Raw genomic sequence first — 24687 nt, forward strand, 5'->3', positions numbered from 1 at the left:
ACAGGTTGGTTCCAAAATGGTGGTCGTTTGTTGTGGCTTTCAAGTGATTTGTTAAATATTTCATATTTGTAAGTATTATCGTAATTTCGACTACATATACGATTCGTTTCGTAAAGCTTTATTCTTGTATGTTGTTATAACCTTATATTTTTCATTTTTAATTACAAGTGACCTTTCATTTTCATCTACTTACAAAGAAACATCTTTGCTGTAAGGCTTATTTGTAAGCAATTACCGCTCACAAACTATACTTTACTGTCTTTAGAAATGCGAAAAAATGCCAAAAAAGGTATCTGAAGGTTCAAAAGGGTTATTTTTTAAACTTTAATTATAGAACGAATAAGCGCGGGATATGTGGCTTGAAATTCGCTTTCGGCGTCAAATGCAGTAGATGCAATTGCAATTGCTTCATTAAAGTGAGTTATGCTTGCATTCATTTTTGTGATATTATTATAACATTTAAAAAGTAAAAATATATTCGTGTTTAATTTTTATATCATTTATAAATCTGATTCCCATAAGCTTTATAACCTAAAATATTGCCGGGTGCGGCAAACAGCAATTATGCTTGTGACGAAATAATGATATTTACTCGATCCTAATGTAATTTTTTCTCCATTTCAGATGTTCATAATTAATTTTTTGGTATTTTTATAATAGAAGTAAAAGAATGGATGATAAAGAAGTGTCAGATAGTCCAGATAAGTCGGTGACTGTAGATGATAAAGATGTAGACAAATTAGAGGATACATCATCTCCTGGAGAGGTTAAAGTTACTGAAAGTGGTGATAACGGGAAAGTGATTGAAAGTGAAGATATTGCGAAAGTGTCTGAAAGTGACGATATCGCAAAAGTGATTGAAAGTGACGATATCTCAAAACTGACAAAATGTGACGATATTGCGAAAGTGACTGAAAGTGAGAATATCGCGAATATAACTGAAAGTGAAAATGTTGCGAAAGTGACTGATAGTGATGAGCACGCTATAGTAACTGAAAGTGCTAAATCCACCGAAGCTATAACTGAAAGTGGTGAAACAAATAGTGATATAAAAAGCTCTAGCAATGTAAATAGTGAAAGTTTAAGTGAAGTAGATAATAGTGTAGATCATGAAATACAAATTGAAGGCAACAATTGTGAAAGACTTAGAAAAACTGTGGTAGATGAAGTGGATAGTGTAGAACTAGGTATGAAAATATTTAACTATATCCATAATTGTCTTAAGAATATGAATATCTAAAAAAAATTTTATCTGTTATGAAATTTGATAAGGCATGTTGTGGTATGTATGTGGTTATAGAAACTATTCTCATAAAGAATTACAATAAATTCAATTATGTTGAATCAAACCCACTAGCCCTGTGTATCTTCTATATTTAATATTGTCTAATGTTTTTATTACTTGAAAATTTATGAAACCATGTCCAATTTTTAATAACTATAACATCCTTAATAATGAAATCTAGTAAAAATATTCAATGTAAAAAATAATAATGCAAAATTTTGCTATTCAAAAAGATAACATAAATAATTGTAAATTAAATAAATTTAAACACTTAATAACATGTATTGATAATGCTATTTTTTTTTGTTTATAAACATATGATAAACATGCCATATCATCATAACACTTATGATTTAGTATGTTTTATTTAAGATAACGATACATTGGTTAAAAGTACTAACTACTATAAAACTTGTAACAATTAAATGTTTTAGTCAGATATCCCGTAATTGTAGCACTATGTTGATTAATAAATAAATAAGTCATGTGATTATAATTAATATTGAAATAGCTAGTTGATTGTTGCATTAATTATGAATCTTTAAGTATATGAAGTAATCATTTTTTTAATTAACAATATGAAAACTCCTCTTTAGTATATTCTTTTTGTTCTATTGGTCTTGTTTATATCAAATGCAGTCTTAAAAGCAGTAAAATATATTCATTTTTTTTATTTTAAAAATTCTTTATATTCTATAGATAAGAAACACGGGATAACCAAAATCAAAGACAGTAAAAATGCTACAGATACAACGACGGTCTCAGAAGAAACATTAAAAGAGGAGCCAATAGCGAAAGAAAGTGTAGAAGAAAATGAGTTAAAAATAGAAACAGCTACTGAGACTTCAGCGGGACCTAAATATCTAGATAATACTAAAGAAACAATATCAAAACAACAAATTAAAACTATTGACGAACAAAATAGTGAAAATAAAGATGAAGATGATGACAGAACTGATGACAGAAATCCGGAGTTTGAAACTGCACCAAATTGTTCTATTGATGAGCATCAAGAAGATCACACTCAGGTTTGTTTTAATCTAATATTATTTTACATGGTGTATCCGTTCAGTTATAGTGTAATCTAAATGTATAACTGTAGTAATATAGTCAATAACTCAATAATAAACTTACAGTTAAGTTTGTCCTTGACCAGACTTCCCTTAAAACTTGAGGTTCTAGAATATGTCACTAAGAAGTAATGTTACAACAATAAAAATTTATGTTAAAGTTAATTATGGTGTAAAATTAAATAAGAGTAATCATATTATTACAGGCACTAGATCCTTTTGATGCACTATTAAGAGATCGTACAGACACTGCAACAGAAAGTGAAACTGCTACACAATCAACAGTAGCAGTTACTATTGAAGAAGATGACGACGATCACAACGCTGACCAGACTCAAGGTGATATTGGACAAGATGATGATATTGAAGATGACCATCCACCAGGTAAAATGATTTCAATAAATGTGTATATAGCCGTGATTGGTGTAAAAATGCATTTTAAACTAAATACATTAAAGAATTCTACTATAAATAAATAATATAATATAATGTTAAAAAAAGTTCTAAAATAAAATACTTTTTGTTACAGAGGATGATTGTATAACACAGATGGTAGGCCGACCAGGTGCTGATGAAGAAGTTTGTCTGTTACCAGACACAGAACGAGAGATTTCAGAGGCAGATAAAGTGGCGGCTGAAAAAGTTTTGGCTGAGAAAAGAAAACGAGATGAAGGTATGGTTTTCAAAATTTCATAAATATTGATACAATTTTTTTTTTATTTTTTTTTTAAACACTCATTTATTGCCTGTTTCACATTGTGGATAAAATTTATACTGCACATAATTTATGACAGTCTTTAACAGCAGGAATATCTGTAGGTTGTTAAGATCCATATCTCCAAAATTAATAAACTATAACTTTAAGATTCATAGTTTTTGATTAATTATTCTTTTACCATCAAATTATACTATATTTCTGAGATAGTCCTTTTTGCATATATTAAAGTTGCAGTTTATTTTAATAATTAAGGAGAAACAGGTCGACTGGCCTTTCTACCTCTTCTTCTTCTTTTACTTTGGCTCCCTGAAGGATTTGCTATATCTGAGTGAAGCTTAGTTTACGTTATAAGAATTGTTAAGTTAGGACAGAAAACTTTGCTTTGTGTAAGGCTTTGTGGGAGCGCGAGTCGTAAGAGCAAAAGTAAAGACTAAGAAATGAATCAGAAAAAACGTCGGAGTTGTTGCCAGTTTTTCATAATTTTAAGTGCCAAGTTAGTATCTGAAACAAAAGACAAACAAACATGTATAAACATTGGTTAGTAGGGTTAATCAAGACAAACAGTGCTATGATCTAATGTTATTTTGATTAATATATCGACGCTAGAAAGCGAACAGGTAGTAATCCACAAAAGTACAATTGTTCACCAGAGCAGAAAAACTTTTTGTTTTTTTTAATTTTAATCATAACTTGCGTTATTATGGACCTAGAGTTGCCATTTTTTGACACTATATTTATGATTTTTTGCTAAATAGCTTATCTTAAATGGATTTAACCTAAAGTTTATTTAAAATAATATTTTGTGGGTTACGACATTTGACAATATATTTTACAATCCGTTAAAACGTAGTAACTGAAGTAAGTAAACGTATGGAACGACGAAAATCGCACATTTTTTTGGAAAGCAAAAATGTGGTAACTATCATTACTTTAGGTAACATCACCTATAAAAACCTCATAATAATGAACAATGTTTGATATTTTGTCATCAGTACGTAGTAACTAGTATAATTTTGCATAACCCGAAAAATCTAATTGTAGTAAAGGTAAATCAATTGAACTGAGGTTGCTAAACAGCCTGCAGTAAGAGTCAAAGAAATAAAACGTATATAATAGAAATAAATGTACTTTTGATATTATGTTTATGTAAAAAAATCAGAAAGTATTTTTAACATATTGTTTCGTTTTTTAGATCATAATTTGACCAATTGAATTTAAGAATACAAATCAGTTTAATTTAATATTTGAAAAAAAAAAATTACAATTAGACCTAAACAAAACATGATGTACCTTCTTGCATTAATCGAAATTAAAACAATCATTATTACGTATTAATCCATAAAACATTAACAGTCAATAGTTTCTGTCATAACATATAAAAATAAATAAAAAAACAATTTTTGTTATAATAAACCCTACAAACCTTTAAAAATAATCAGTACTTTCTTTAGCTTCAATAAACTAAAAATAATTACTTTAACAATCGTCTTCAACATCGGTGTCAGATAAACAATCTTTGACTTTTGCGCTGGTCTTAAAATCTAAATATTCTTTTGCGAAAGCGAATCTTTTCGGAATTACCAGTTTTTTTACAATTTTTTTTAAATCTGCATATTTCTTTTGACAAATTGGCAACTTTGAAGAGTACAACTTCTGTTTTGGGGTCACAAAGGGGTGGGTTTTATGAGAAACGACCCCTAAGGGGGTAAAACGGGGGTTGGAAGTTTGTATGAAAGTCTTATGTTTTTGAAGTAAGAGACTTGAAATTTCAAATGTAAGCTCTATAGATGGTGAAAAGGTGTCCAAATAATGTATCTTTAGAAATCAACCCCTTTTTGGGGTTAAAACGGGGGATGGTAGGTTTACTCACTCATCACGAAATCTCCGAAACTATAACACCTACAAACTTGAAATTTGGCAAATAGGTTTTGTATAGGACGTAAAAGATAAAACGGGGGTCGGAAGTTTGTATGAAAGGCCTAAGAGATGTTGTAATAAAAAAATAATTTGCTTAAGCATCTTGATTGTAATGTATATCTCCATAACCACGCGAACGTAGTCGCGGGCAACAGTTAATGTATTATAACAATAAGTCCCCAAAAGTGTATGTGATCGATTCCCTCAAAATTTACTGAACGGCTTTTCATGCGGTTTTACCAATGGAGAGAGGGCTTCAAGAGGAAGGTTTACGGAACGACTAAGCCGATTTTGATGAGATTTTGAGTTTCACTGGAAGTTTGCCGGGAAAACTTTGTGACTCACTGATTTAAACGCGGACGAAGCCGCGGGCACAGCTAGTTTAGTATATATGCGTTGTGTTGAACCTAAAATCTTTAGTAGTGTTGTGAAACAAAGTTACTTGTTTCATTGAATCCTTGTAAATGGTGTAAATAAAGTGAAAAAAAAATAAATAAAATAATCCGTGTAAAGCGTTATAAGCATCACAATATAAAAAAATATCACCTACTAAAAGGTATTAAACGCAAGTGACCATAATTTTAGGAGCAGCAAAACTGTAGTAACCCGCATTAGATATGGAATTATTGATGTTGTAACTTTTAGATTAGTTTTTTTTGTAGAAAACAAATTGTCGTAAGAAACAGAGTAAGAAATAATACCTGTTTTTTTGTTATTTACATCGTTTTATTGGTGCAAGAATGAAAAAAATATGGCAATTTTGAAAATCCTATATTTTTTATTATCAGTCGTACAGTTACTTGACATATACCATTCGACGCGTAATTTTTTTCTTATTCTAATGACGCAATAAAAAAATATTTCGATGGGTGTTGGTTACTACGTGTTTGCTTTCTCGCGTCGATATGTACATAAAATATCAATAAACTGAGAGTGAACTCATGATAAGAGACCTCAGGTTAGTTGGGCGAGGTATCTCAGGGGGAAGAACATCATAGAGGGAAAACTGGAGTTTTGGACAGTTAAAAAATATGTGTTCAAGAGTGCCTTCATCAAGACCACATTCGCAAAGTGAAGAGTCCTTTACTCTAATTTTGTGAAGGAAGACAGGGTTGCAAGAATGACCTAACCTTATGCGGCAGACAGTTGAGGTTTCCCACTTATTATCCATTCTATACTTGAAAAACCATGGTTTGACAAGAATGGATCCCTGTACACTAGCAAAGAACTTTCCTTTTGTTACACTTGAGTGAGACCAGAATTCAGACCAATCACGCATCATTCGTGTTTTTGCTAATGAGATCCAGTCATGGCTATAGACTTTGTAGTGTCTGAGGCCACCTGATGTTGTCACTTTTGCGAAATAATGTACTTTCTCATTCCCTATAATACCACTGTGAGCTGGAATCCAAGCCATCTCGACACGGATGTTTTATGCCAGACACTTAAGGAGGAGATGTATAATTTTGAGAATAAAAAGGAACTTAAATTTAGACTTAAATGGATTATATAAAATACTCTGCAGGCAGCTTCTGGAGTCCGAGAATATAAGTTGAGATATAAGATTTGTTTAATTGGTGTGACTCAATAAACGAAAGAGCCTCCAAGATAGTCCCGGATTCCCCAGTAAAAACTGAGGAGGCAGGAGGCATTTTGCAGTTCAGAACTACATTAACTCTCGGAATCCAGACAGCTGATCCTATATTAATTCCTTGCTTTTTAATTTAGTCAATAAAAATGTTTCTAAAATAGTTTATTTTTTACCAAAGTTAAAGGTTTTTTTTTACTAAATACACTTTTATAGATAACTTTTTTCTTATTAATTCGATTTAACAATATTTTTAATCGATTGTTCGTTAGTAATTATTGTTTGTTTAAGACTGGCAACGTGGTGTAATTAAATCAACAACCGAATATAAACTATAACTATATAATTAATGAATTAAAATACTTATTAAATAAACTTTTTATCAGTTTATATTGATACAACTGAAAATCACGAATAATCATGATTTAATATATAAAAAATTTTGGTATATTTGTTTCTTTTTGTATGAATTCTGTTCACGCTGGGCCGAAAATGGACAGTCCCTTTTGCTTTAGAAATAAATAATAGGAGAGCACACTGGTTCATTGTGGCACAGGCTTTGCCTATCACAAGAACCAGGGAGCTCATTATTGTAAGTAAATATTTTTATGAATAAAGCATTATTATTATTGTTAGTGCTGTGTGGCTACGGCACTAAAGAATTTAGCCACCCCCTCTTCCCGTGGGTGTCGTAAAAGGCGACTAAGGTTCCACAACCACCTTGGGACTTAAGAAGCCGACTGATGGCGGGATAACCATCCAACTGCTGGCTTTGAAATACACAGGCCGAAGACGGGCAGCAGCGTCTTCGGTGCGACAAAGCCTGCGGTCACCAACCCGCCTGCCCAGCGTGGTGACTATGGGCAAAACACATAAGTTCACGTTATTTTTGGCGTAAGCTTGTGGAGGCCTATGTCCAGCAGTGGACTGTATAGGCTGTAATGAATGAAAAAAATGAATGAATTATTATTGTTATTATTATTATTATTTGTATCGTCATCTGTCAAATAGCATTATCCACAACTGGTGAAACAGGCCCTTAGACAATTAATATGTTTACTTAGAAGGATGATTTACTTTTATATTCTTTCAAAGTGTGGTAATATTAAGAATATAATTACATTACTTACATGCAAAAACATGTTAGGATGTTATATATTATTATCAATATATTTACATTTTTTCTCGACTATGATAACTAATTTAAAACAAAAATGCAGAATGACATAAAAAGATCCAAAGCTTTTTTGTCGGTATCAAAAATACTTAAGAAATATCAAAAGTGGTTATCCAACTTCCCTTTCCTTAGGTGACCATCAGTTTAACAATCCCACAGATTTTGTGCGGGATTTAATGAATTTTGGAAAGCGTTTTTGAAAAACAGAATCATAATAAAGATAGTACTCATGTCCCAATATCTTTTGCAGATGATACTATTTGTAATCTTAATGTAAATAAGGGACTAGTTCTCAAAATACATAAATCTCTAGACATAAATAAAGGAGCAGGAACTGACAAAATACCAGCTATATTCTTTGTAAAATTTGCAAATAACCTAGCAGCCCCACTATCAATCATTTTTGACAAATCTGTCAATGAATTTCGTGCCTTTCCAACCCAATGGAAAAAAAGACTAATAATACCAATCCATAAAGCAGGAGCAAGACATAAAATAGAAAATTATAGGCCTATTTCAATATTGAATACTATAAGCAAGATTTTTGAACGACTGATTTACAATGCGATTGCGCCAACTATCCATGAATCCATCCCATTAGAGCAGCATGGCTTCATGCTTAAGCGATCAACACAAAGAAATCTAGCTGTTTTTACCAATTTTGTTCATATGGCTATTGATAAAAAACAACAAGTAGATGTGATATACACTGATTTTCAGAAGGCGTTTGACCAGGCAGATCATGTAATTCTATTACAAAAGCTTCAAGCCCTCGAAATCAAGGGTGATTTACATAGATGGTTTTGTTCGTATATATCAAAATGACAGCAAGCTGTTGTGATGGGCAGGGCTCGTAGTGATTTCGTACACGCAACCTCAGGTGTCCCGCAGGGTTCTCTTCTGGGCTCATTACTGTACAACGCCTATTTATACGACATATATAGGTGTTTCAAATATTCTCGTTTCTTATTATTTGCAGACGATAAGAAAATCTATAAGGCAATAAATATATTTTGGGATTGTGTGGAATTGCAGCATGACTTAAATAATCTTTCCAATTTCTATAAAGAAAATAAAATATTCGTCAACATCAAAAAAACAGTAAATATAACATTTTCAAGGAAAGCAAAAAATATTGAATTTGTCTACTACATTGATAATAATCCTATTGAAAAGATAAATTCTGTGAGAGATCTTGGAATTCAGTTAGATCATAAATTACTGATGTCAGAACATATAGAAATTATGACTGACAAAGCTTATAAACAATTAGGCTATATTAAACGTGTATGCAAAACATTTACTGATGTTGATTCCATAAAAATGTTATATTTTTCATACGTTCGAAGTGTTTTGGAGTACTGCTGTAGCATATGGTCACCAAATTATGCAAAGTATAAAGATAAACTAGAAGCAATACAAAAACATTTTCTAAAATTTCTGTGTTTTGTAGATTTTAGAGAATATAAAAATTATACAGAAACCTGTAAACATTATAAAATGGAAGCTTTAGAAATCAGACGTCGGCAATGTGATATGTGTATGTTATATAATATACTGGCTGGACATATTGATTGTAACGACTTGGTCAGTGCTTTATATTTTAAAGTGCCCAATCGTCGTACCCGTTACACAGAACTATTTTATATACCTAAAGTAGATACAAACTATGCACGTAATTCTATCCTTAGCCGTATAGTCATCACATATAATGAGTTTTATTCAGAAATAGATTTGTTCAACATGACAAAAACAATTTTAAGAAAAGCACTCAAAAGTAAAGATGTAATTAATTAAAACACACGCACGCACACACACATACAAACAAACACACACACACACACACACACACACATATACAAACACAAACAAATACTCACTCAATTAGATTCATAATTTAATTTTTTATAAACGCTCATAATACGAGATGTCTTCTAATTTGTTAAATAATATATTTAAACAAATTGTGTAATCCAATTGTGGTTCTAGTAATTGTTATATTATACTTTAACTAAAATAAGCTATGTATCAACTGTTGGATTATCTAATAAATAAATAAATAAATGATCACAATCACAATTCAGCCTCTCACATCTCACTGCTGTCCAATACAAATAAATACAAAAAGTTTAGGTGATACAAACTTTGCCATATAGCCAAATTAAAAATTTATTTTTGATTACAGAAGCAGCACTTGCGGCTGAATCAGCAGTTCCAAAAGAGGAAACTGAAACTGCTGAATGTGCTGAAAGTATATCAGAGGAGACAGCTCTTGCAGACGATGTCTGTGAATCTGTTGATGCAGATCCTGGCACTGAAGATGTGTCTCAAGAAAATGGAGGTGTGAAACATTAAATTATAATTTGGTTTTTATTTTGTAGAAAAAACATACGGCCACCTGATGGAAGGCGGCTATCACTGGCTGCATGCGTACCCCCACGGCAGCTCTTGAGGTTACCTGGCACCACTTGATCTGTTCATACAACAGGAAGTGGCTATGTCAGCTATCAGGCTGAAACACTTGGTCTTGTGGTGTAACCAGGGTCCACACAATAAACTCTGGAGCAGCCTAGTAAGCTATGAGCCACTACTCGGTGCTCCATGTGATAGGATTCCCAAACAACATATTTTTGAAAGGAAATACTACATACAACTATTTGAGGCTGAAAGAGACCAGTCCGGCATACGTGAAGTCCGCATTTATACGGATGGCTCCAAAATGGGGTCTGGCACCGGTGCCAGAGTGTGCTCACAAAACCTAATATCAAATTATCACTAACGCTGGGTCAACACAGCTCCATCTTCCAATGCGAGTGTGTTGCGATAACCCACGCAGCCACCGCCGTCCTGTCAAAAGGCATTAAGGATTGCAACATCCGGATTCTGTCGGACAGCATGGCGGTACTTAAAGCACAAGGGAGCAATTCGATCAACTCTAGTTTTATATACGAATGTCACCAAACACTGGAAGTATTGGCCTCACATAATGAGGTAATCCTCCAGTGGATAAAAGGACATAGTGAGTCACACGGAAACGATGCCGCTAATGAGCTTGCAAGACAGGGGCCAGTACAAAGGTTGCTGTCCCAACCATCTTAATGCCGCTGCCATTTGGACAATTGCGCTCGTGGGTAAGGCAACGTACACGTGTAACTCACAATGCCCTTTGGGCAAACCAAACCGGCTGTAGACAGTCCAAAATGATACTCACGGAAGAATTACCGCATATATCGTGCCGACTGCTCAGTCTAAACCGTCTGGACATCAGAATAGTTGTTGGTACGATTACCGACTACATGGCACTCAATCACCAACTATTAATTATGAATGCAACGGACAGTCCTCTTTATAGGGAATGTCTGGCTGCTGAAGAAACAGCCGCCCACGTGATCCTGGAATGCGAGAGTTTAGTTCGAATATTTGAATTTACAACAAAGGTTTAAGAATAAAACTCATACATTCTAAGTAGGACTAAAGTTACTTTTGACTTGACCCAGTGTTATTAAAATAATATAGTGTATGGTAAGTGGCGTGTTCTCCTTAGGGAAATAAGAAAGCGCCGAGAAGCCTGTGAACGCCCCAGGAGGCTCTGAACTTCTGGAAGGAGCTGGGCTGGCTGAACTAGTCAGCCCTCTTTTCACGCATAACGGACCAGCTTAGAGTCTAAGTGCGGAAAACCGAGCCCACAACTAACTAACTATCCACCTTATTCTTATTGTTATTTAGGTGTGATTGTCTGCAAAGTTTAAGTTCCCCAGTTCCCCAGTCGGCCTAGGAATTTATTACAATATGTATAACATACTGAACTAAATTATTCTACTGTCTTTTGTTTTCATTGCTTAATATATACGAGTATTTTTTTAATTTATATGTACATCTAAATTTAATATATTGTTTTTAATGATTAGTTATATCGCTTTGACAGATAAGGAAAATGAACATGAGGAAGCAACAGAACTCGAATGCAATCAACCAAACATTATACAGCAAATAAGTTCAGTTGACAGTACTTGTTCACAATGTAAAATAGAAAGATCCTGTCAGTATAGATTTAGCGACAAAAATGGGGGATATAATTACTTATGTGATTTAAACTGTGTTAATACTTTTCAAAACAATAATCCAGGACAGTATTTACTAGTGAATAAAAAGTACATTGTTGAAGAAATTATACCTAAAATGCTGACATGCTCAGAATGTGAAGAAAAGAAAATGTGCTATTTTTATTACAATTTTGATGGAGAAGACACAAATTACTGTTCACTGGAATGTTTGCACAGTATGATGGCTGATGAGAAAGATTGTTATACACTAAAAAAACGTAGGATAACTGTTGTTGAGAGATCTCCAAAACAAAGCACATGTTGTGTGTGCAATGATACAAAAAGTTGCATCTATGCTTTCAGCAGATATGGAATTCCTCAAATGATATGTGAACAAACTTGTCTACAAAATTTAAACATAAAAGAAAATGACAGGTATTTATTGAAAAAGAAAAGAGTAACACGTAACCAACCCCAAGCTAAGCCCGCTAATACTAACCCTCCTCTTCTGAAATTGAAAGTTATTAGCAATGCGACAGATAAATATTTAGGTGAAGCGTATAAAATACAAGCAAAAACCCCAGCAATGGTTCAAGCGGCACGTGAAGAGAGAGAACGAACATTTAGGCGTGTATGTAACCATTGTCATTGTTTACTTACAAATGAAGAAAAGATGCTCACCTGGGAAGCTATGGACTTTTGTAACGAACTATGTCTCGGAAGGTATCAAAACAAATTTGGAGCTAAATGCATTAATTGTAATAAAGATGTTCAGCATACAAGCTTAGGGAAATATTGCGTAAGATTTGGTTGCGACATACGACAGTTTTGCAATTCAGCTTGTTTGGAAGAATTTAAAAAAGGATTAAAAATATGTTGCTACTGTCAAACAGATATATCATCGGGGCACATGGGCTTTCTAGCACCTGTCGGTGACAAGGGGCAGTTTAAAGATTTTTGTTCGCAAACTTGCATGGAAAAGTTTGATCAGATGAGTAAGAATCCTATCCCACAGCCAGTGTGGGCTAAGTGTGCTGTTTGCTCTTTAGAAAAAGCGACAACTATTGAGATTGAAGTGAGTAAAGATGTTACTCAGAGGTTGTGTTCTGATCCATGTTTTGCTGCTTTCAAATTTGTTAATAACATTTTTCCTGGTGAGTCAATTTGTTGAATAACTACTTATATTTTAATCTATATTAATTTACTGAGATTTGTTCAATTTTGTATTATCAAATTAATAATTATATTTTTATATTCTTCTAGATCAATGTAGATGGTGTAAAAAATATTTCGAAAGAAAAGCAGGTTTATTCTTTACTATCTATGAGGCCTCAGTTCCACACTGTTTTTGTTCTAAGTCTTGTATGAATATATACATAAGTAACTCACGACACATAGTGCCGTGTGATTGGTGCAAAGTAAAGAAATATAATTTCGATATGATAAGAAAATCACAAGGAAACGGACAGGCCGTTATGATGTGCTCAATAAACTGCTTGAATCTATATCAAGTTTCTGTGAATGCTGTGTCGTCAAGGAGGTAAGATCTCAATATGGTAGTACTATGTGCCCACGCGCCACGCAATATTTTAATGTTTAATCTATAATACAATAAGATATAACTTTAATTCATCACACCATAGGTACTGATAATGGTATCGCTAATCGTATGGCGGAACAAGGTTTGCCGAGTCACATAATTATAATGATTAGTTCTGTTAATTCCAGAATGAAGTGCGACATGTGCAAGGTAACAGCGCTGGCGCAGTATCACCTAACGATGTCAGATGCAACTGTACGCAACTTCTGTACCTACCAGTGCGTCATGACGTTTCAGGTTAAATAATTATTATTTAAAATAGCTTAGAAAAGTTGTGTAAAACTTTTTATCTTTTCAATTTTTATGGATGTATGCAATCAGTTGCCAGACTATCAGCACATTTGTTGAGTGAACTGAGCGACTGCAGTGCCGGGCAAGACAGCAGTCAGGGCGCACGTAAGCTCTCTTTAGCCTTTTAACTTGGGCCTCAAGGTAGTTAACGCAAGTCAATCTAGCGGATTGGAATGAGCAGAAAAACGCTCTTTATAATTTCTCTTGCAGCGCTCGATCTCCGCTGCTACTGTTAGAATATAATTTTGAGATATTTCACATTTATAGCTTTATAAAAGTGTATAATTTATATACCAAAAAATGATTTTAGTCGTGTGGTTACGCCATTAAGAATATAGCTACCCCCTCTCTTCCCGTGGGTGTCGTAAGAGGCGACTAAGGGATAACACAGTTCCATTACCACCTTGGAACTTAAAAAGCCATCCAATTGCTGGCTTTGAAATACACAGACTGAAGACGAGCAGCAGCGTCTTCGGTGCGACAAAGCCAGCCCTGCGGTCACCAACTCGCCTACCCAGTGTGGTGACTATGGGCAAAACACATGAGTTCACGCCATTTTTGGCGCGAATTTATGGATGCCTATGGCCAGCAGTGGACTGTAATAGGCAGAAATGAATGAATGAATGATAATTAATCACAGAAAAATTAAAAGAAAATATGTTATAACCAAAAGTGTCTAAAACAAATTTCTTTTTTTACAGGGTCAATATTCAAAACAAGTGCCCGCGGTAGTTCCAGGAGAATCTATTGACCAAGCAAAAGCTGTCCCAACAGGTTCACCTAGACGAACATACTCGGCAGCCACTCATAAAAAGAATGGTGGGTATTCATTCAGGCAGTAATATAACAATTGTACAACTTTTTACGTCTCACCTTTACTTAATTTTTGATACTTTTGTAATTGGTACACAATGATGGTTACTTGTCACACGGCCTATAAGTCATGGTGTCATATTTTATTCAGCAGATTGCTTCTGAATGAAAAAGTCTAAAAACGAAAAAAAAAAAAAACTGTATCATTCTATAATAGTTTTAAAGTACTATTGTTTCTATAAATTTTATTCAATGATTTTCAAAGGAGGCTATAATTATGTACGAAGTATTATTCCTTTCTATACAATATACAACATAACTAATATATCACTAATCACTTTTCAAAACTCTCACAGCTGTGAAAAATCAACAGAGGGTCGGTATGCCGGTGATATCAAATGTTCATTCGTTGGCGCCACCCCCGCCCTTAGTGCAAACTGCAACGACCCGTGCGAAATCAAAACGAAACCAGACAGTCGAACCGGAACCCGAGCAAGCTCCAAAAAGCCCTCCTCCACCGCCCAAACCCGCTACCCCTCCTCCACCTCCACCTCCTAAGATATACAACCATGTGATAGTGAAAACCTTGCCGCCTCATGAAGTAGCCAATAAAGCTACGATGTCGAAACCAATGATGGTCTCAAAGGGAGTTTCGTGTCGTCCCCATCCTTGTACTAAGGAATGCCAAACTGACCCTAGTCTAGAAAGAAGAGTTCTAATTCCTGTACCCGTCCCGATATATGTACCAGTACCTTGTGTAATGTGGTCCCTACCCTTCCCTGTTCCCGTTCCCATACCTATTCCTATCCCTACTCCTGTATTTATCCCTACAACAAGAAATTCAGCTAAGGGTATCATGAAGGAAATCAATAAAATACACGATAAAATGCCAACCGACCCAATTGAAGCTGAAATACTTATGATGGCAGAAATGGTAGCTGGAGATAAAAAGAAAGATCAGAGTGATTCAGATACTGAGGATGAAAATGGTAAGTAATATAAAATATATATCACATATAAATTGATTTATTTTCAAATTTTAATATTATTATTTTTTATTACCATTTTACTTTCTTTTGTTCCAATTTTGTAATCTTTTGGGCTATTTTGACAGAATATAATATGGCTGTTTATTGTAATTAAAATTACCTATATTTATTGTTTCAGAGGAAGGTTTTAGTCCAGTAGGTGGCATGGACGGTAACAACGCGTTTGGTGAAGACATGCTACAAATGGCACTAAAAATGGCCACAGAGTATGAAGACCAACCAGTCGACCTAGAATCTGCTATGACTGCTAACACTATTACGCCTAGTTCACACCCGGGAATGCCTGGTTTGTATTTTATTCTTTTAAATGAATGGTTTAATATTTATATAAAGTATATATAGTAGTATATAAGTTGAATTATTCTCCCTGTACCCTCATCGTGAACTGAAATAATATGTGTTGTTCTTGTTTCCATTTTTTGTTGTTGTTCAATTAGTTATTAGACAGTAGACAACCGACAAGAGATGTCAAAAGTGACAAAAGACTCACAACGATTACGCCAGAGGCAAAATCATTGTAAGCGCAATATGGCGGATGTAATGACGTCATCTGTGACGTCACGTGAGCATTCAATGGCACGCTCACGATAAAACGGAACGGTTCTGTGATCGCTGTAATTGATTTCATCGCATTTCGGAACGCAGGGTTCGAAAGGTGCTGCGAGCAATTGCAGCATGTGTAGTAATGGCGCGAAATTTAAAATTCCAATTTCAATGAAGTCTTAAATTACATTTGTTACTATAATAAATTTATTAAATTTTATGTATTTACACGGCAGTAACTAACTTATATTTTGGAGTTAAAGCGACATAATTTTAGTTATTCAAATTAGTTCTGAAAATATTTTAAAATTTTAGTTTTTAAATTTCGCGCCTTTACTACGTATGCTATGTCGAGAACATCTAGAAGGTGTGAGAAAGAAAATATTCTCAAACTTTCTCGAATATCCTAGAGTCTAGCTCTCTGAATATATAAGAGCCCGGTGTCGCCCGTCAGAGTTAGTTCGATTTGAACAGCGTAACAAGCGATTTCGAAACGAAAAGGAAATAAGTTATTTAAAAAAATAATTAGGTGTTGGAAATTTTTGTTAAATACCTGTGTGAAACCGGGGCGGGAAGATAGTATTTTACTAAATAATGTATTAAAACGGCTCTAACGCTTTCGGTCCCACAGACGCGCTCGGGTAGACGCGTTACAGTTTTCCGCGCGATGATAGCGACACCAACAATTTATACTACGCTAATTTCAATTTTCGATAAGTTTGTTTTCTTAATGCATCTTGAATAAATGTGTTTTTTTTTTTGTAATAATAAAAATTGTGAAATTTCTGATTGTGAATTTTTTTGATACCAAATTTCAAATAAGTTTCTTAATTAATATAAAAGGTATCACGTTTTTCCCTTTTATAAGCCTCTATTGTAAAGTTCATTTTTATGAGTTAGCTTAGTATAAATTGCCGGTGTCGATAGGAAGGTTAACGATGGTAGGGTACAGTAGTCCACACTCGTGGGTCCGCAGGGCTGGAGGGCGAGGGCGTGCACCAGCACCACATGATGGTGCTGGAGCAGCAGCGCGCGGTGGCGGCGCTGCGTGCGGGCGCGGGCCGCAAGCGCGCGCCGGCGCCGCCGCCCGCGCCTCGCGCGCGCCCCGCCAAGCGCCGCCGCGAGCCCGCGCCCGCGCCGCCGCCCGAGCCGCCGCGCGAGCCGCAGGAGAAGCCCGACGCCAACATGTGCCTCAAGGTACGCGCGCGCCACACTGCTGGCCGTGGGCCACTAGGTCGGCAAACAAGCGTACGGCTCACCTGATGGTAAGCGATTACCGTAGCTTATAGAACACCTGCAACACCAGAAGTATCGCAAGCGCGTTGCCGACCCAATCCCCAATACCCCCAAGGAGCTCTGGTCACCTTACTCACCGACAGGAACACAATACTGCTTGAAAACAGTATTATTTAGCTGTGATCTTCTGTAAGGTCGAGGTACTACCCCAGTCGGGCTGCTCCATATTTTGAGCAGGAAATTTCTGCTGTGCGTAGGGCTCTCTGTTGCATGTTGGAGAACGATTGGAGCTTAATCTGACGCGCTGCTCCACTACGGTTTGGCGGATATGTTTCCTACTGTGACTACCGATAGCGGCTAGGTATTTATGATAACGATCGGGTCCGACGACTTTACGCACTCTCCGAGGCACAGTGGGGAAAGCCAAACAGAGAGAAATCCAAACCGGAAAAAAATGTTTGTACAAATACTAATATCCATTCGGAGCGGAAATCAAACCCGCAAACTGTCGATATTTTTTGCGACTACAAACATCACTACACCAGACCAGTTGTTGGATTTTGCAATTTGCATAATTATAATCTATACTAGTAGGTATTTATAAAGCTGAATAGTTTGTTTTTTTGTTCGAATTAAAAAAATCTTATTGTTGGATAGTCCATTTACTGAGGAAGGCTATAAGCTATGTTTTTCGTTTATTCCTCAAATTACCCCAGCCCACTGAGGGTTTTTTATTTTTATTAATGTTACTTCTTTTCTGGAAGTTAAATTGATAACTTTATTTATTAGTCACAACATTTTTATATATATGTAAATACATATACAATAATGTACAAACAAAAAACTATAACAATCTCATGTAAAGTGCACTTTGTAATTTCCTAGGGAATATAATGTTACTTATTTGTTTTTATTGAAAAATTCCAAGTAATATAACTATCATCAACAAAAAAAAAAATTATACCTAATAGAGATAGTATACTGTAAACATTACTTATTTTTTCAGTATACATTCGGTGTCAACGCATGGAAACAGTGGGTGATGACGAAAAACGCGGAAATAGAGAAAAGTTCGATACGAAGGAAGCCGTTCAAGTCGGAGATACTTCAGTTAACAGCAGATGAACTGAACTACTCGCTATGTCTGTTTGTGAAGGAAGTCCGCAAACCAAACGGCAGCGAATACGCACCGGACACTATTTATTATTTGGTTTTAGGTACATTACTTTAAATAATATGTAATAGAATAGAAATTTCTTTATTGTGGTATTAGTGTTGTTCTTTACAAATATTATTATAGATACAGAATATAAAATGTAGGGTCGCCTAATTCCCGCGCTAAATGGTCATAAAACATTTTTTACACCTACTTAAATTACCAATCAGCAAATATATTCAAATTCATGTACGTCATTATCATGTATGGCAACATTAATAAATATATTATAGGCATTTGCGTCTAAAAACAGTGTCGTGTCGTAGTCGCTTCAATCAATACAACTTCAGAACCCCTTTAAAATCGTCATCTTACGAATTAAATTTTTAATTATCACCTTAACCACGCCAATTAGAACAAAGTAAAATAGAAACCGTGTTTACGGTGACCAGTTAAAGTAAACAATTCAGGCTACTTAAAAAATTACAATTTAATTTAAAGTCAGATGAAAATCATAGTCAGTCAGATAGCATGTAAGAAAATAAATTACTTAGGTATGAATAAAATAAATTGTCTACAAATTTTATATATCGTTTGTTTTTCCACAGGTATACAGCAATATTTGTTTGAAAATGGTAGGATAGACAATATATTTACGGATCCATATTACGAAAAGTTTACGGATTGTTTGGACGAAGTAGCGAGGAAGTTTTCGGTTTTATATAATGACTCACGTAAGTATATATATATTAATATAATTATATTTTTTTTAGATCTAATCCACTATTAAAAGATTAGTAAACATCAAAATTGGTTATTGGTGTAAAAAATAATGTTAGCATATTTCATGGAATATATACTTGAACGAAATTTGGTTTGACAGTCATATTGTAAGAGCTAGTGTCAAAACCAAATATGCACCTATTTGTAAATTAAAAATACTAGTATGTTCGAACTATTAGCTGTTGAAATGTGGTTGAATTTTGATAAATGATTATTAATAAACTTAAAAATTATTATGTAAGTTGTGTTCTTAAAAATCATTATTGTATATTTCAGAATACATAGTAACTCGAGTAGAAGAAGAACATTTATGGGAAAGTAAACAGCTCGGCGCGCACTCGCCACACGTTCTGTTGTCTACGCTTATGTTCTTCAATACAAAACATTTTAATCTTGTGGTAATTATATTTATCACTAATTGTAACTACTACAGTATGAAAAATTATAGTTAATGTGACTTACTGGGATTGTCATTTAAAAATTATCGATATTTCGACGATAATAATGATTACGGGCGACACTCTCGTAATGATAATTGCGATATAAGTCCCGTATTAGTAACTAGATGAAATAGCAAAAGCTTTAAAACTTATACTTCAGTACGTGTAAAAGGTTTTTTTTTTTAAAGATTAAGGCAGAAGTATTTCTTATATTACATTTTGAGTGATTTGGCAGAGCATATTACAAAAACGAATATCGTGTAAATAAATGAGATTACCAATAAAAATACTCTTACTAGCTGTCCATATATGCTTAACATAATATTTTTATCCTTTATCTATGTGGATTTGAAGAGTATCAATAAACCACAAAATATCTATACCAAATAAACGGAAAGCTGGTTTTTTGTTCGATTATACTGCGAAAAGTAATGAACCGATCAGAATAATACTTATACCATAAGATGCAATGTATTTCGGAGAAGGTTTTAGTATAATTATGATGTGTTGTTGATTACTTTTTGTGTAAAGAATATGGACGGACAGAGGTCGCTAGTTATATTAATAAACATGCAATATTTATTTCTACAGACAGTGGATGAACACATGCAACTATCGTTTTCTCATATAATGAAACATTGGAAACGCAATCCGAACCAGCCCGGCCAGGCCAAGATACCCGGTTCTAGGAATGTTCTATTACGGTTCTATCCACCACAATCTGCACTGGGTAATATTATATTTTATTTTGTCGATATTTTAAATTTTTAAATTCAAATTTAAAACGAAAAATTTAAAAAATTAAGGTATTTGACACCTAGCATTATGTACTTTAGTTTTAAGAATACTTTGATGAGAATACATTTATTTCAAGCCATAGTATATTAATTATTTGGTTATACAAACAACTTTTTGCTAAACATGAAAAAAGTAACAATAAAAGATAATTGAATACCTCTGAATTTATAATTAGAATAAGAAATAATTTTTCTATAGCAAAGCTATGTTTGTTTTTTAGAGGCAAATTCAAGAAAAAAGAAAGTATATGAACAACAAGAAAATGAAGAAAATCCACTTAGGTGTCCTGTTAAATTATATGAATTTTATATTTCTAAATGGTAAGTACATAATGTTTGTATATTTCGTTTGTAAAACTATAGTTTCTACTGTTGAAACGTTTATTTATATTAAACTTAGCATTCACTCCTATATGCTTATAATGACCAGAATTTTATTTACGCTTACTGTTTTCGCAGATAAGTAGTTTTCTAAACAGGTTACATTTATATTTATGTTATCCTAAGGTAACGATAAAAAATTTATTACTCTAAGGAATTAAACAGTCCGATTAGGACTACAAGTGAACGATAAACACGAATAAATACGCGACACACGGCGAATAGTAATTGTATATAACAACTAGCTTTTACCCGCGGCTTCGCTCGCATTGAATTTTTTTTAATAAATAATATCCTATGTTACTTCTAATATGTCCAAGAATATGTGTACAAAGTTTCATGATGATCGGTTGAGTAGTTTTCGCGTGAAAGCGTAACAAACAAACTTACATTCACATTTATAATATTAGTAAGGATATTATGGTCTACATTTTAACGCGTTTGAACTAAAAAAGCGATGCAATACTGTCATCGAAAGTAAATTTGATTTAAAATAAAACGAGCGCTTATATCACAATATATGTTATATTTTACCGAAAAGTGCAAATTAGTTAATCTAGCAATTTCAATATGTAACACACCACACGAGAATTATAGGTCAATTAATGTAATTTTTATATTAAAACTAGCTGACCTGGCGAACTTCGTATCACCTTATTTTTTTCTGAAATATAATAATAACATATTATATCAAAATAAAATATAGCCTATCTTTTAAGTTGGATCAAACTGCACACGGTGTGCAAATTTGACTAAAATCGGTTAAGTAGTTTAGGAGTCCATTGAGGACAAACATTGTGACACGAGATTTATATATATTAAGATGTCGTTCTTATATAACGTCGATCTTCTATTACAGAGAAGGATATAAAAGACATCGGTTTACTTAATATAAAACCAAATTGAAATGCTCTAAGAATATTGATTTTATAGTATAAAAATGTGGTAACACAAGCCGCCTGCCCGCAGCCCGGAGTCGGTGCGCACGCGCAACGACGTGTTCTACCTGCAGCCGGAGCGCTCGTGCGTGCCCGACTCGCCCGTGTGGTACTCCACGCAGCCGCTCAGCCGCGCCGCGCTCGCCAAGATGCTGCACCGCGTCAAGATGGTCAAGGAGATCAACATCGCGCTGCTCACCAGCTAAGGTGATACAGCTAACGATAAAATATACTATATACTTGTTTACATACATACATACATATAATCACGCCTCTTTCCACTACACTTACTGGTAGGATAAAAAAATCTTTAGATGAATTAATACTACACGCCTTTGATAGAAAACCTGCCTCAATCAAAGATATTTGTAATAATTTCGCAGTCTTTTATTAATAACGTTAAAAATATATTAAATACATGGTACTTACCATTACTTGACAAAAATATTTATAAAAATTCAATTGATGTTACATGTAGATTCATTAAAGCCGACAATTGTAATATCTCTAAAATAATAAAATCACAATACTAAAAAAGCACCTGGGATAGATAATATTCGCGGAGTTGATATTGTAGAATTATGTGCAAAATCAACTCCCAATTCTTGTGAAATTGATAAACGGCAGTATCATGTCATGAGGAGGATTCAGGGTCTACTTTGAGTTTAAACTTGCGTAATCTTTTACGAAAACAGGAGACTAACTTTAAAGCATTTGAAAGGACCATTAGGCTCATAGATGTTGGTTGCATATCCGAAAAATAGGAGTTTGAAGACGCGCTTACATCATTACAAAGCAGATAGTCGGCCGTGGATAATTTACACTGGGAGATAGTTTGTGAAAAGGTTGAAGAAAACATTTCTTACAAAACACGTTTTGATTCCTACGAAAAACAATATAACACAATGTAGGATGGCTGAGCCTTAGCGAAATGTTTTATGTTAAAATTAGAAAGAACTATGGGTTCAAGATGTTTATTTGATTTAAATGTTAATAATGTTAATGAGTGTTAATGAGCACATCCGATTAAAGACACGGTGAAATATGCACTGAAGTAACATGCATGACGTTGGCCTAATTTATTTTGCTGAGCAACACCTAAATGCAAAATTATAGACCTATATAATAACTATTTTACCAATAATTGATAAAATAACGGAAAAATACATTCATCAACAAATTCAAAAATTTTATAATGAAAATAACACATTGTAATCAATCCGGTTTTACATATATAGTAATCAATTCGGTTTTCAGCCAAAAAAAAGTACTACACAACTTTTATCAATATTTTTAAATTCTGTAAATAAACATTTGAACGATAGAAAGCATGTTTTAGTAATATTTGTAGATTATAGCAAAGCATTTGATACTCTACAACATAACATTCTTCTTGAAAAATTAGAATATAACGGAATCAGGGGTTCTAAATTGGTGTTATAATTATCTTTCAAATAGAACATATCGCGTTAAAATTACTGACACCTACAGTGACGAAATACCAGTAACAGAAGGAACTGCACAGGGTTCCGTTTTAGGACCCCTTCATTACCTCACATATGTTAACGATCTTAAAAACGTTGTAAAAACCTGTGAAGTGTATCAATATGCGGATGATGTCTTCTGTCGGCCCATCATGATATAAAACAAGCAATAAAAAAACTTCATATGATTTTGACCAACTTTTAAAATGGTCCCATGATGTTGGCCTAGTATTAAATAGAGAAAAAACAAAAGCCATCTATGTAAGCTCAACGCAAAATGGATTCTCTGGAGACATACAAATCACTGCACATAGCCATCAATGTTTTCATAATTCATATACTGGTACCTGCAACTGTAACACCATTGATTTTGTTATAAAACTCAGCGTTACCTTGGTATTACTATAGATACTAACCTCAATTGGAAGGAACATATAAACAATGTTAGCGACAAACTAGGTGCCCCTTTAGCCAAATTAACCATAATTAGACCCAAAATTCCATTCACAATACTATTAATGTTTTATAAATCTTTAGGTGAATCTATTATATCTTATGTACTAAGCACCTACGGTCTTACATTTAAATCACATCTCGATAGAATCTATCATCTCCAATTACGAATCTTAAAAACAATTGTACCCATATACATAAGAAATAAATACAAAAACAACTCCTTGGAATTATTTAACTACTGCAAAGTAATGCCAATACATAATAAAATAAAATATACATTATTAATAGAACAATATTTTAATTCAAACATTCAAATAAAACTATAAACTAACAAGAAATATCACACATTAAAAATACCTAGACATAGTATTTCTTATGGAAAACGTACTCTTGAATGTATTATTCCTTTCTTGATAAATAATCTGCCATCGAATTTAAAAGAAAAAATTCAAAAAAAAAAAACAACTATAAAAACATATTTAAAAAATTCTTTTTAGACCAACATATAAAGAGATAATGAAATGGCCGCATTTATTAGTTTTTTATAATTATTAATATTCTTTAACCGTTTGATGTAAATTATTTTCTGTCCAATTATTTTTAGATCTATAATCTATTATTTGTATAGCTTTATATCATATATTTATATTAGTATATAATATCGCGTGTATTTTAGTATTACTTTAGAAAAACAGTGCACTGTTAAACTGTTGTTTTTGCTGCACTGATTATCACTTAATTTTTATCTATTTTTTTTTTCTGTAAATTAGTAAAATAAATAATAAATACATGCTCTTCGGTTTAGGGTCCTCTTGACCTGGCCTTTTTTAAGACGTCCCTTATTTGGCCTCGAAACATCCGCTTAGGTCTACTACCCCTTCCAACACTTCTCACACTGGCCTTATACACTTTTTTCGTCAGT

General features: G+C 33.7%; 2 protein-coding genes across 2 annotated transcripts in view; one reads left to right on the top strand and one right to left on the bottom strand.

Moving 5' to 3' along the window:
- The window catches only part of LOC123663836 (zinc finger MYM-type protein 3), a 27644-nt gene continuing 2957 nt past the window's right edge, over nt 1–24687 (top strand). The window contains exons 1-20 of the mRNA XM_045598469.1: nt 1–68; nt 335–416; nt 625–1187; nt 1985–2313; nt 2562–2739; nt 2885–3028; nt 9941–10096; nt 11681–12952; nt 13062–13338; nt 13527–13635; nt 14391–14508; nt 14859–15491; nt 15670–15837; nt 17071–17291; nt 18337–18547; nt 19095–19220; nt 19546–19667; nt 20301–20439; nt 20728–20827; nt 21857–22032. Of these exons, the coding sequence (XP_045454425.1) occupies nt 671–1187; nt 1985–2313; nt 2562–2739; nt 2885–3028; nt 9941–10096; nt 11681–12952; nt 13062–13338; nt 13527–13635; nt 14391–14508; nt 14859–15491; nt 15670–15837; nt 17071–17291; nt 18337–18547; nt 19095–19220; nt 19546–19667; nt 20301–20439; nt 20728–20827; nt 21857–22031 (4995 nt within the window). The 5' untranslated portion in view covers nt 1–68; nt 335–416; nt 625–670 and the 3' untranslated portion in view covers nt 22032. The remainder of the gene's footprint in view (nt 69–334; nt 417–624; nt 1188–1984; nt 2314–2561; nt 2740–2884; nt 3029–9940; nt 10097–11680; nt 12953–13061; nt 13339–13526; nt 13636–14390; nt 14509–14858; nt 15492–15669; nt 15838–17070; nt 17292–18336; nt 18548–19094; nt 19221–19545; nt 19668–20300; nt 20440–20727; nt 20828–21856; nt 22033–24687) is intronic.
- LOC123663932 overlaps nt 22460–24687 on the bottom strand; it is an 8946-nt gene continuing 6718 nt past the window's right edge. The window contains exon 5 of the mRNA XM_045598572.1: nt 22460–22648. Coding sequence (XP_045454528.1) covers nt 22460–22648 — 189 coding nt within the window. The remainder of the gene's footprint in view (nt 22649–24687) is intronic.

This window comes from Melitaea cinxia, chromosome 21 (genome assembly GCF_905220565.1).
Source record: "Melitaea cinxia chromosome 21, ilMelCinx1.1, whole genome shotgun sequence".
NCBI classification, from domain to species: Eukaryota; Metazoa; Arthropoda; class Insecta; order Lepidoptera; family Nymphalidae; genus Melitaea; species Melitaea cinxia.